Consider the following 13,994-nt stretch of genomic DNA (forward strand, 5'->3'; position numbering starts at 1 on the left):
TGCCAGGCAGGCAGCCCTGCATAGAAAACATCACCCTTCTGAGCCCCTACTCATTTGGTGGTTTGAGCAATTCAGGTCTGATGCAAAAGATTAAGAGGTCTGCAAGTACACAGCAAAACAGCTAGAGAGGATGCTAATTACACAGGACCCTAGAGTGTTTCTTTTAATTAAAATTTATTTTATTGCATTTAGATATATAAATGCTATTATAAATGTGCATTGCTAATTCAGTTAGCCAACTTCTCTGGCACAGGTGGAATCTGAAGGCAGAGATACCAAATGCTGGGATAGTCTTAATACAATAACAGAAACACAGAATCAATGAGGTTGGAAAGGACCTCCAAGACCATTGAGTCCAACCTTTGACCAATCATCACCTTGTCAACTAGGAGCACTAACAGCCACATCCAGTTGTTTCTTCAATACTTCCAAGGATGGTGTATCTACCACCTCCCTGGGCAGCCTATTCCGGTGCTTAATCACCCTTTCAGTGAGAAAATGCTTCCTGATGCTCATCAATTCGTCACAATGCCCAAAATAAATAATATCTTAAAACATTTCTATGATGTGCAATATTTTCTTTAAAAGTTACATTTTCAGACTCTCTATCAAAATTACATTTAAAAATTGTGCCACATATTTTCCACTTTATCATTCAGGAAAGAATGGGCCACATTAGCACAAAGCAGAAATGTAATCCTTGAAGCGATTATATCAAGAACATGAATCCTGAAAATAGGGTCATGCAGATCTTTTTCTTGTTCATTAGGCTATATAATTAGTTTGTTTAACTGTGCAGTACATAATTAGGCATATTGCTTTACAGAAGAGAATTTAGAAAGGTCAAGGTCCTCAAAATTAATTAAGGAGCACTATCACTAGCCACTGATAGAGCAGAATCCAACTGATGCAGCAGAATTCCGCTGATGTTGGAAAGCTTCAGTTTGAATGGGTTTACAAAATTATGATTTTTGCCAAGTCTAAGATTCTTTTTTTAAATTACTTTGATGTTTGAAACATTAAAAATAAATTAAAATATCAACATATTAAAATTAATCTTGATATGAAACACACTCTGAGCATGAACTTTTCTAGATAGCCCATACATTTAGTAGGGCACATCTTTGGAAAGTACAACCTGCTCATAATGTATATGGGGACAAATTCAGGCTGACCTGGGAACCACGAGGGCTAAACACAGCCTTGGTTAGAGAATACCCTTGATGGTGCTCAGATATAAGAATGCATCTTTTTTCAGCTGAGAAGATGCAGCACAGTGGATTAGAATTTGCCTTAATTTCCCATTTCCCAGGCAGAAATTGAACAATTATTTCCACAGAATCATTTTTGATAGGGATCTACCCCATGCCTTCCAGAGAAGTAAAACCAGACTGGATGCCAGCTACCCACTTAAACAATAATCAATTCAAATTTTTTATTATGCGAACATTAATTTGCCAGTCAGACAAATCTAATTTAATATTACCTCATGCTCTTCCCATTAATTAAATCTGGAGAGTTTCAAATTGAATAACTGGAATTTCAATTTACTTTAAGCTTTTGGCTGACTTCATTTGAAAATATTTACATCCACTTTATTGCAGTTTTCAGAAACTACAGCAGCTTTTCCATTGCTAGGATTGCTGCTCAATAACCACATTTTCTCCCCAGGGGAATGACAGAGAGGGCTGTCCGTGGAATTGCTTGGCAAGCCTGTGCCAGATGCAATGTCCTTCCCTGGATTAAACACATCTCCCTCATATTAGAAGGAAGTAAGTGCTGCTACAGAAGTCAGTTGTGTAGCTATTGATCTTGGTTTTACTTTATGAGCAAGGGAAGATCCCACCAGGTATTTCAATGTTCAACATTCTCAGCTGTGGCAAAAACTCTGCTCTCATTTCCAACATGTCTCATCCAAGATCCCGTTTTATTTCCTGGCAATCTAATTGGTACAGATGGAACTAAACTCTGACCAGTCCTTACTGCCTTGTATTTAGCTTTGAAAGTTGCTACTTCTACCCCAGACTTAAGAAGAGATTGTGCACTGAAACACCTATTTAATACATCCAGGCTGGCATCTGTCCAGGTCGACAGCTTGCAAACCCCTTTTCTTTTTCTAAGCACTGTAGGGAAACAAATGGGAAGAGACTGTGGGGTTTGCAGTGTGTGCAAAGAGCCTCATGCAGCCCAGAGCTTGATGCCATCAAGGACAGAGCTGCCTCCCACAGCGGAGCCTGGTTCCTGCTCTGCATGCAAATGGCACAGACATAATCATGAAAGCAACTGAGATTGCCGTGTCTAATCTCTCCACCACAAAGAGATACTTCCTGCTCTGTTCCTCTGAAGAGATTTCCATTAATATGCCATGGGCAAAGGCTGTAGCAGAGACCTCATGGTACCAACCACCTTGTATTTATCTCCATCCCTGCAAATTATACAAACACAGCCTTTTACATCAGTCTGCTTCCTTTCCAGACTGGCAGGAAGGAGGTGAGGGAGAGTGTGATGCTTACAGGTTGCTTTGCAGCTCTGACACATCCCCAAAGTCTCTCTCCTTGTGCACCGTCACCACCCCAGCCGCATGATGAGCAGGGAACTCTGTAATTGCCCTTGAACACTTCTATGTAAGGCCTGACCAGTAAAAGCACTTCAGGCATAATGAGAGGCAACAAGCATGTTAGCAGGAGTATGAGCATCTTCCCTTCTCTGTCAAATTAATATTCCTTCCCCAGCACACACACCGTGCCTGGAAATGATGGCTTATTAGCCAACACCTCATCCATACAGCTGCCCCTGTTCAGCAAGCAGAGGGAAAAGATGCTCACAACAAAAAATGTGCTTTGCTATGAGGAAAGAACACAGCACTGAAGCCAAGGAGGTGTGGGGGTGGTTTGCCCCTGTACCTTGAGGCTGGTGGGAGGGTACGTGTGTGTTGAGCACAGAGCAGACTTTCTGTGGTGGGCAATAGACCAGATTTGGAAACATGTTCAGGGACAAAAAAAACCAACAAAGTCTCCATCAATCCATCTGGTTTAGACACAAAACCCTCCTGCCACACTTTTAGATAAGTACATTTGAACACAGAAGCTGGTGCCTTTGTTTCTGGAATCTCTTTCAAGGAATCTGCACGATTTATTCATCCAGTAATAACACAGTTCCATCTAATTACAGTGACACTTCTTAGGAAGAGCAAGGTTTAAGAGAAGGAATCCTACATGGGGATTTATTCACTACTATATGGATTTAATAAAGCAATATTGGTGTAGAAGAACAGGATGACAAACTTTCTGTCCCAATTTACTTTGCTAGTGGCTGGTTTTATTGATTTTAAATGTGAAGCTCATACTTTTCACATTCAGAAAGCAGCAACACGTAATGTGTCTGTGGAGAGATTGGGAGCATTCATTAAAAACATATATCTTGCAGTCTCAAAAGCCAATTTTCAACTCATTGTGTCATGCTTTCAAGCAGATGTCCTAGCTGCTCTGGAAGAAACATTGTCTGTACCTTATCCAAAATAATAAAACAAAACTCCTTACAATTAGGCATCTATATTCACACAGGTAGAGAACTCTAATCCATCTACCTTTAAAAGCCATAACCTGGCACCTGCAGGCTTTGAAGTGCTGGACTGAGCTTATGCCTTCTACTGTTTCCAATATGGAAATTCATATTTCAATACAGATAATTTAAATTGCAACTTCAATAAGGAAAAAGTTTTACTTTTTTCACAATAGGGAGATTATTGCTTATTTTCAATCAACTCCAGCAGTTATTATTTTCAGGTAAAGGACCCCCCACCTTACAAGCTGGCAAAAGGCAAGTGAACTAAAGCAAACCCCTGAAATCTTATTTCACATTTCTCACAGAGGGGAGATAACACACAGCAATACAGGAACGCTGGTGTTTTCTTTATAGTCACACTTGTATCCAGAAGGACTTGCCTTGCTCAGGGCAAGCACAGCCAACCTGTGTTTGCTTCAGGGGGAGCTGAGGGCACTGATGGCCATCCCCACCATCCCCCTGGCCCAGAGCACTCAGCAGCCAAGAGCACAGCCGTGCTGAGATCCCACACATGATGTTCAGCCAGGAACAGAGTGCTGGGCAGGGACATGCTGCTTGCTAAAGTTCATCCAGAGCAGTTAATATGGGAAAATCTTGTCCTACCAGCTTTTTATGTCTCCAGCTTCCCACTGTGTTTGTGTTGGTCCACATATTGCCCACATGTGGGTGCCCCAGGCCATCAGAAGTGAACTTCAACCATGGAGGGAAAGGAAGTGCTTTGTTCTTACCTGTAATGAAGCCCACGCAGATGTAGAGCTGCAGGATGCTGGTGCAGAAAGCAGCTGAGATCATCCCAACACCACACAAAAGGCCTCCAAACATCACCACGGGGCGGCTGCCATAGCGGTTTACCAAAATACTGCTAATGGGACCTGGGGGGACAGAGAAAAAGAGTCCTTGAGTTCAGTATCTTCTGACACAAAGGCATGCTTGACACAAAGCAGGTAGTATCTTCTGACACAAAGGCATGCTTGACACAAAGCAGGTAAAACTGCATTATTAGTGGCCCTGAGGTGCTGCTAGGGTGAGCTCAGGAGGAAAAAGGGAAAACAGGGAAAGATGATCCACATAGAGGTGGCAGCACATCCAGTGCCAAGGCTGTGTGCTTGGTGACAGCTCCTGCCCACAGGACTTTCAAATGTCATCAGAGAAGACAAAGAACAAGAACAAATCAGGTGAACACAATATCCCAACATAGGAACTTCCTGATTTACAATAACGCTAAACCACACACACACAAAGCAATGGTTCATATTACGAGGCTGATATCATGAATGCTCTTGCATTTTTAATGCCTCTATTTAATGCAATTCCAATACTGCTGACCAGGACCAAAGCTTCAGCAGAACAGTTGTTAATTAAATCTTAATAGCAGTCTATGTAGGTAGAAACAGTTTAGGATGATGGATTAGCCAGACCTCAAAAGAACCAGTTTGGCCTTGCATTTATGCAAAGAGGAGGTTCAGAAAAGTGCAAAATTATGATAAAGGGAAATGGTTTAATAAAGACTGTGCATACTGAAAGGAAGTATTGAAATGTGAGGAAGTGAAACATGGAGAGGCAGTAAAAGCCAGGATCACAGAATAATATATATGAGAGACTTTGATGGTCTCAGGACCAACCTCCTGCTAAAAGCAAAGCCAACTCTGAGTTATATCAGGCTGCTAAGTCAGAACTAGAGAAAGCAAAATGAGCAGGAAAGAGCAGTCTGGAAGTCCAGGCTATGAGGTGTAAGCAAAAGATTCTGTATTACTCAAAAACTTGGACTCAAAATGCCTCAAAACTAAAGGGGATAGAGGACAATTTTAGTATTTCATCTTTACTGACTATTTCTGGTTCTACTTATCACACAACAATGGTGTTTCAGAGCCCAGTGTGCCTGTTTGCCTTCATTCCTGCCACTACGAACAGCCCACACCATCCACACACAGAGTATTGGAAACAGGTATTTGTAACTTGCAGGCATCTCTCAAGAGTTCGGCTGTGGGACCTGCCTTTCCACAGAGCCACGTGGAAGGATATTTACCTTTGTTTAAATAATCTCAGCCAGAAATAGTGCCAGAGCTCTTTCCAGACCCTGCAAACCATGGCTCACCTGAGCACAGGAACGAGACCCAGAAACCTAAATACTCCCTCAGCATGGCTGCAGCACCCAAACAAGTTCTCAGCTGTTATAATGTGCAAGAATAGAAAACATGACTGGCTTAACCCGGGGAATGAAGCCCATAGAAATACTTTTCACTAGATGCCTGAGGTCAAAACACTCACACGTGAAATACACACAAGCACAGTCTCAACAGCATCCCTGTAACTGTGTGATCTGTGAGCTGGTCCCATCAAATGCACCATTCAATTCAAATTTCTGTGAGTATACAATTATGTGGAGAGTTTTTTGCCCCTAGTCCCGTAACTGGATTCACAACACATGCATCCTTTTACTGCATAGAACACTACAGAATTCAATGGGAAGTTCTGGGAAAAGAGATACGTATTTCAGATGGGCACAGGGAGAAAAGGATCCCTTTCTGAGTTTTCCTTGGTCAGGGTGTGGACCTGCATCATGCTTGAGCTGGTCTCAGCATGGCCTGTAACTCAATAGATCAATCCAGTGTTCCTCAGAAAGGCACCAGCACATTCATCTGCAGCCTAAGGGCATGCAACTCTCCCATTTTTCAATTTTCCACATGCTCGCATTTCTCCAGAATCAATCTAATTACTCAGCTAAGAAAATGTGATTTCAATTACTTTCTTCCATTGGAAGAGGATTTTCACATTATCCCTAAAACTACAGGAGGTTGTACCACAGAGCAGAGCATTTAAAGCCCACCAGATCACTGCTAAGGCCTCTCTCATGTTCTGACCCAGAGCAGGTACCCTGGAGAGAAGCCCCTGCTATGAGAAGTGAACCAGGCTGCTCAAGTATGTCCTACCTTGCAGCATCCAGCCTGGGAAAAGGGAAATATGGATCTATGTCCCGCTCACTCCAGTTCATTAGTTCTTGTATTGGCTTCACCCATCAGTAGGGAGGGTTTGGACCATGATGAACTGCAAGGGGCTGAGAGCAGGACATATTCTGCTCTGCTGCCCAGCTAGGGGGGCAGCTCAGGGTAGACTCTGGAGCAGAAGAAAATAAAGGTTCATGCCCCAAACACTGTCTACAAATGACAGCACGGTTCCTGTGTCCCTGCGACCCTCCATGAATGTGCAGTGTCCTCAGTCACATTCCAGTTTCCCAGTGATCACTTATTAAGCCACAGGACTGCAATTGCTCCCTGCTCTTGTCATGTGTGATCTCCCAGCAGTGCTTTGCAGCAGCTTTGCATGACCTTCAGCAAACAGCCTCCTTCATCTGCTATAACCAGCACTATCAATTTTGCAGGGGGCTAATCAGTCCCACATGTTTGCCAGTCTGGGTGGGAGAACTGTGCTCTTCAAAAGTATCACCTGTCTGGGCTGGGCTGACCTCACAGGGACAGAGATGAACTTCAGAAGCACATAAGCCTTTCTCCTTCACAGCCTGAAGCCATAAGTCCAGGCCTTGTGAACTTGCTTTGGTAAAGAAGCACAGTGTACAGCACATGCCTGCGAGTGCCAGCATTTGATCTCCCTGAGCAGCCTCACCCACAGAGCACTGAGGGTTGGAGACCTCCAAGATACTGAGTGCAGCCAGTTAGAGGAGAAAGGAGCAGAACACCTGGATTAAACTTTTTCAGCCACTGGAGAATCCACAGCAAAGGCCATGACGAGCACTCAACCTGCAGCAAAAGCATCAGCTAGACCCACAATTTACAAAACACCAAAAAATCCCAACACAAAGCCTCAAGTAGTTGGAAAGTCAAACTTCCCTGAGCTGCTGCTCAAAGGCTGGAGGGTTTGTAACAGTCCTGAGCAGACCTTTCAAATGCAATGAAGCAAGTGCAAAATCACATCCCCCAAATTACTTCCACTTAAGTCATTTTGGACGTACAGAAACATCCACAGGCTTTAATGGAGCAGCCCTTCAAAAGCTGTCCCATCTCTGGGCAGAAAGTAGCGCACACAATGTGTCACATATTGCACACTTCAGCTCCCAAATCCTGCAGTCTGGGCAGGTGCACGGAGCACAGACACATTCCCCTTCACCCTGCCCAGGTGTCTTCAGTGATCAGCATCACACCCCGCAGATCTGAGTGCTCCCCTCCTGCCCTGCCCTGGTCTGCCCCCTGCCACCTGCACTGCAGTTATTGTGGGGGGGTTGATTAGCCATCAAACACTAGATAACTTTAGCAGCAGCATTGTGGAGAGCTTCAGAAAACATCAAGCAGCTCAAGTCAGCGCAGAGAAATTAAGAAGAGGGAACACAAAGCCAGCACCCCAGTTGTGGGCAATGGGAAACACAATTACTGCTTTGCTTGGAGCTATTGCAAAAATTAAAACTGTGACAGCCCCTGGCAACATGGTGGAATTGAAAACCAGGACCTGTCAATTACTCAGCTGGCATGAAAAGAATAAAGATGCTGTGTATTACCACAGAGAAACCATTTACGGTAACAATGTGAGCAGCTTAAATCCCAAGGTAGCTTTTCTTGATAAAACCTGCCTGGTCAAATGTGCAGGAACCACAGGCTCCCTGTCCTGGCATCCAAAGGAAATAATTCTTCCTGCAAGCCTGCAGCAGCAGAAGCTAACAGAAGTCTGGGTGACTTTTGCCTCTTAATTTACAGCATCAGGTGAGAACAGGGCATGAGAAACAGCTGGCAAAGTTCTCAGAAAGCTGCCATTTACATAGGTCAGCCTTGCAGAAGCAACAATACAAATTCTTCAGAAGTCCCTGAAAAGTCACAGTGAGCAGCAAAAGCCTTCCCAGCTTTTTGTCCCAATGTATGGCTTCTCAGGGATTGGAGCAGCCAGGGCCAGTGTCACCCAGCCAGTGCTGTCCCCACAACCCCCTCACCACAACAGCACTGAAAATTCTAATGAGGAAATTGGAAATAACATTTAATCAACACCTTGCACCCCAGTGCATTCCAATGACCATGGTGCCAACACAGTGTGGATGGTGACAGCCAGTGTTTCACTGCGGGAAGGGATGGCATTCCCACCAATTCAGCCTTAGGAAACATGGCAGCCCCTTCCCAGATCCACCGGGTGACTTCCTTCAGATGAACTTTCAAACATGGCCATCATTTATCATCCATTGCAGGGGGAGGACACGAGACAGTGGAGGACACAGTGGGGATGCTGAGCCTCATCCTGCTGCAGGCTTTGCTCAGAGCTGGGCCTGTGGCACTGCAGCTCCCCTGGCTCAGTGTCTCCATCCAGTGTCTCTTTCAACCTGGGTAAAAGCAAGGAATGCTTACTCAGAAATTACTCACTTACACTCTAAGCCCTTGCAGTACAGGGTGCACACAATGAGGGTTCTGCTCTGCCTGCAGTAAAACTCTGCAGTCTGAAGAGCAATAGTTTGCACCAAACATCTCCAAAAGATGCAGCTGGGATCATGGAGCCCCTGGAAGACTGATGAAATGTAAAGCACTATCCTCAGCCCCTATAAATCATGCTGGTTTAGTGCCTGTCCTGTTTAAAGCCTCCCTTTTCTCATACCTGTGGCAGATTTCCATTCTTTGTTAGCTGGTACATGAAAGGCCATGTCAAAGAGCTGCTCTCGGTGGCAGGAGAAACACAGCAACTCGCCAGTGGGAAATGCAACAAGCCCTGAATCATTTGTTAGCTTGTCCAATTACTTTTCACCTTGAGTTTTGTGTTTGCAGAAGAGAAAAGGACCCAGAAGAGGAGATTGTAAATCCATACAGAAAATGCAAAATACCCTGGATTCTCCTCTCTTCTCCTCCACAAAGCCAGGCCGTCTTGTCACTCATTCTTTTTGAGTCACTGAACTATGATCCAGAGAGGATGATAATGCAGAGATGGCATTTAACAAGAAATACCAATCCAGGCTGGCTTAAACTCCTGCAAGTATGACAGTGCTCAAAAAAAAGACACCTGAATTGCCTTTCTGTTTTTCTCAACAAGGCTTATGAATTTTTTATGAGCTGCAAAACTTCCAGTGTCAGTACAAAACACCAATGTATTTCCAACAGGGACTAAAACATTCTTCTCTCCCATACCTCTGCCCCCGCATCTCTCTCTCTCTCTCTCTCTCTCTCTCTCTCTCTATATATATATATATATGATAGATAGATAGATAGATAGATAGATAGATAGATAGATAGATAGATAGATAGATAGATAGAAAGAAAGAACTCCTTTATTTGTAAAGTTTGGTTTGGCTTTTTTTTTTTAACTTAACCTAACACTAACAAGAACAGTGTTCCTCATTTTCGGTGGAACTTGTCTTGGATTAATTTCTGCTGAAACATTTCTGTGCAGGGCTCTCAGAGAAGAAACTAAGAGCTGAGGGCCTGAAAAACTGACTCTGTAACCTAAAGCTGTCCAGCAACAGGCTTTTTTCCCAGGTTTCACAAGACTGACCTTCTGACAGTGTAAAGTGGCACAGAGCCATTGCAAATGTTCAAGGTCTGCTGGTAAGACCATTTGATGACCACACAGATAATAAAATAGCAACTTTAAAATAGTCAACTGCATGGATTGTACTTTTGGGAAGTTTGGGACCACCAGTGCCCCCGTCACTGGGGCTGCAACATGAGGCTCAGCTTTTCTCACTTTTCTCACTGTTCCATAGTGAGAAGTGGCTCTAAACAGCTGTTCCTGCACAGGGACATTGGTCAGCACCAAAGAACTGTGTAGGTAGTTAATATTTTCCAAACTTTTGTGAAAATACAGATAGGAACTCAGCACAACATGACTGGTGTTGACTATGGGGAGTCACTGGGGACATACAAAGAAAAGGATTGTACTCAGCTGGGAGGAAGGAGGGGAATCATTTATACTAACAAAATAAAGTCTATTATTACACCAGTAGTAAAACAACGATAGAAGCAGGCCTGCAATTTCCTCAGTAATAATCTCACTCCCTCCATGGAATAACAGCAGTGCCTTTGGCTTTATAATTTATCCACCAGGGTATCAGCCCATTGTAACAGAGCAACCTCCTCATTACCCCAAAAATGAAAGCAATTGTCCCCACATTATTAATGTGTTGCCAGACCCCACCAGCCTCTGGAGAAGGAGGAAATCAGCCACCAGCACAGCCTAAAAGGGAGGTGACTGGAGATAACACAGGGCACAGGCCCAAAGGCAAGGAAAAAGGGATGAGAGGGTTAAAAACTACGGCCTTGCACTTTTTGCCATGTCAGAGGAGACTTGGATAGCTCATGCTCTTAAGTGTTTTTGTCACCAGGGCTCGGAGAACTGTTGCTCACCAGCTGACCCACGGTAACTGAGCCCTGCATGTGCCTGCTCCAGATCACTGGAGAAGAACTGGTTGTACCTGCTAACAATAAAGTATATTATTAGTTTCACATGCTTGGTTCATATGGTTGTGTTTGCACCTGCACTGGCTGAGGAGCCCACAGACTCTTCCTCAGGCAGTGCTGAGGATATAGAATGGCCACACACGTCAGTGCTGGAGGACAAGTGGCAGAAAGCAAACACCCCCTTTGCCAGACAGGGCAGCTTCCAAACACCCATCCACACCTAGACCATCATGATGCCTTCAGTTAATGACCCTGACCTCCCATAAGAAACACTTGCATTTGCCACAGCAGCATCCTGATGTTCAAAAAAAAAAAAAAAAAGAAAATCAAAGCAGACAAGGCCCAATCCTCAGAAAGATAAAGTGTTCTTCTCCTTATCCAGCCATCTTATCTGCTCAGTGCTCCAGCATTTCAATTCCCAGGTCACCCAGCTGACACATGGAGGAGCCCCAGGCCAGCAGCTTCAAACCCGGGGCTGCAGCCAAGGTCCCTGTGTCACTTCATATTTAGGCAGTTAAAGAACTGCTCCTGCAAGGGGATGTCATTGCAGGTGCCCAGGGCATAGCGCCTGTCTGGGCTCAGGGGCTGCCCCTGCTGTTGCTCTGGGTCTCACCCACACAGCAGGTCACAGCCACTCACCTTCAGAAGGTCACCACATCACAGTTTTTGAATTGCTTTCCTATGACTTCTTTAGTTAACCTTTTGCTCTGGCAGGACCACTGAATTTACCCCTTCCATAATTCAAAGCCCAGCTGTGTGAGTTCCCCATGTGGTTGGAACACCTATTCCTGGAGGTCAACCTCTGCTTGTTATCCCTCTTAATACATTGTTCTGTGAACAATTTGGCCCCTGCCTGGTCATGCTCTGCAAAGGGCTTTGACCACTCCTGGAAAGCCCTACATGACTTGAACAAGAGGAGAGCCCATCCAAGGGCAGAAGAGCTGTAGTGCTGTGGGACAGGTTGGCATCAGAGCTCTCTCCCACCCAAAGCACATGCTGCACTGACTGGGCAAAGAAGCCTTCACATTTCAACTTCACTTGGGGCAGTGGTTTCTAACTTACTCCCAGGCTCAACACCTGCCTGTGCAGCATTAACAACCCCCCCCTCCCCCCAAAACTCTTTGCTTTCTTCTTCCTAGTTCTTATTAATCTTGGCTTTTATTAAGTCTATCACATCTCTATTACTGCTGCCTGGTGACCTTGCTAGCTCCAATGAAGGGCAAAATGATAAAGCTTTGTGACCAAGCCCACGAACACAGAAATATTTCACCTGAGCCTATAGTGCTATTATTGCTCTTAAGTAGAACAGAGCTATTTAAAAAAATAAAAAATATAAGCCCATACATGGTGACCTTGCAGAGCTCAAGTGCTCTCTGAGAGTCAGGAGAAGTATATGAATCTGCAGCACTATCCATTACAGAAGTCAAATCATTCCTCATCCAGCTGTCATATCAAAATCCACAATTGCAGTGGTGCTGCTACCCCAGGGGTTGTCCCAGCTTGGGAAGATGTCTTGTTTCAATGGCTTGGGAAGGCTGATTGAGTGGGACTCCAAGAGGTGGAGCAGAGGATAAGAAAAACAGTGAAGTCCAGCACTGGGTAGCTCCAGGGAGCACCTGCCTGAGATTGGGCCAGGATGGTGGGATGCTGGATATCCACCGTGAGAGAGAGAGATATTCCTTCTGTTTCAGCCTCCACAAAATATCCAGGTGGAAAAGCACATGCCTAGGGAAATCCTAGCAAAAACCCTACTTGAGAATTTTGGTTAAACCAGTGCTGTAAGCAGAGCAGAAGGCAGCTGACACAGCTTACAATACTACAAACATAAGCTGTCCTCCTCTCCTCTCTGGTGACCCCTGTTCAGCACTATGGACTGATGAGGAGATGCTCATGTAATTTCAGACACCCTTGGGTCACTAAGGCATTCCATGGGGAGGTCCGACACAGCCCAGGACCCAGAGGACACAGGTGCTGGATCTCCTGGAAAGGTCAGTGAGCTGCAAATCCACACTGCAGGAGTTTGTGAGTACTTCCAAATGCAAACCCTGACCAGGTCCTGACCCTTTTGCTTCTCTGCTAAACTGCAATTGCAGAACATTCTGGGCAATGCACGACACACAGTTGTGGCAGGCACAACTGTCACCAGGGTTTTAGCAGATGAAATCTCCATCCATCCTGGTGCTTGTGGTTCCTCAGGACCTCCCTGAGTGAAAACTGGCTTGTAGAGAGCTTGCACCCCCCAAGGCATAACCTGGACTCTGTTGTGCACTTGCTGCTTGCCCTTAAGAAAAACCACCTTCCTCCCATGCCTCAATTTCCCCTTGTAGTGCTGTGGTACCTCACAGCTCTTTGAAGGCTCTTGGGATGGGTGGAGAGGCTTGAGTGGGACCTCCTGGAGGTAGAGAACACTTTGATGGAGTCTGGACCAGAGCAGAAGAGAACATTGGCAGTTTTGATTAAGTTAAAAACTGCAGAATCAAACTCATTATTAATATAGCTTTATGCCACTGCATGTTGTAAGGTGCTTTCTAAACCTGTCACTGCAATTTATCATGCTAGCAGTGTAATAAAATACAGCTATAAAATTTTGGATTAAATGTTCAAGGTCAGTGGTGGACATTCAGCTTCCCCATCTCTTCCTTGCTGCTTTAGCAGATGCTCTATTAAGCAGTTACAAGCTCTGGGAGAAAGTTTCTTTCCAGAAAAGATTCAGTTGTGGAGCATTTCCAGTATTAAATCTTCAGATATTTCATCAAATTACAAAACAATAAATAACAAGTAACAAGAGTAATAAACACTTGCTGGCTTCAGTTGAGGCTTTTCCTTTAGAAATACTCTTGTTTTTCTTGTGTTTGCAAAATGTGGCTCTCTGCTGCTGTCTTTGAAAAACAGACAGAAGGTTATTTCTTAATTTTAATAGAAATTTGGATGTGTTAGAGCAGCACCCTGGAGATTTCAGGGGGAGTGTTACAGCAGCACACAGCAAGACAGACCAAAATTCCACTGCAGTACATACTGAATAAAAACAATGCTCATGCTACTGAGCTTTGTATC

At 44.5% G+C, this 13,994-nt stretch overlaps 1 protein-coding gene across 4 annotated transcripts in view; it reads right to left on the reverse strand.

Annotated features, from left to right (window-relative positions):
• The window catches only part of LOC139669689 (monocarboxylate transporter 2-like), a 36,502-nt gene that overhangs the window by 5,997 nt on the left and 16,511 nt on the right, over positions 1-13,994 (reverse strand). For all 4 annotated transcript variants that reach the window (XM_071550288.1, XM_071550287.1, XM_071550286.1 and 1 more), the window contains one exon: positions 4,293-4,436. In XM_071550288.1, coding sequence (XP_071406389.1) covers positions 4,293-4,436 — 144 coding nt within the window. The remainder of the gene's footprint in view (positions 1-4,292; positions 4,437-13,994) is intronic.

This window comes from Pithys albifrons, chromosome 3 (assembly GCF_047495875.1).
Source record: "Pithys albifrons albifrons isolate INPA30051 chromosome 3, PitAlb_v1, whole genome shotgun sequence".
Taxonomy (NCBI): domain Eukaryota; kingdom Metazoa; phylum Chordata; class Aves; order Passeriformes; family Thamnophilidae; genus Pithys; species Pithys albifrons.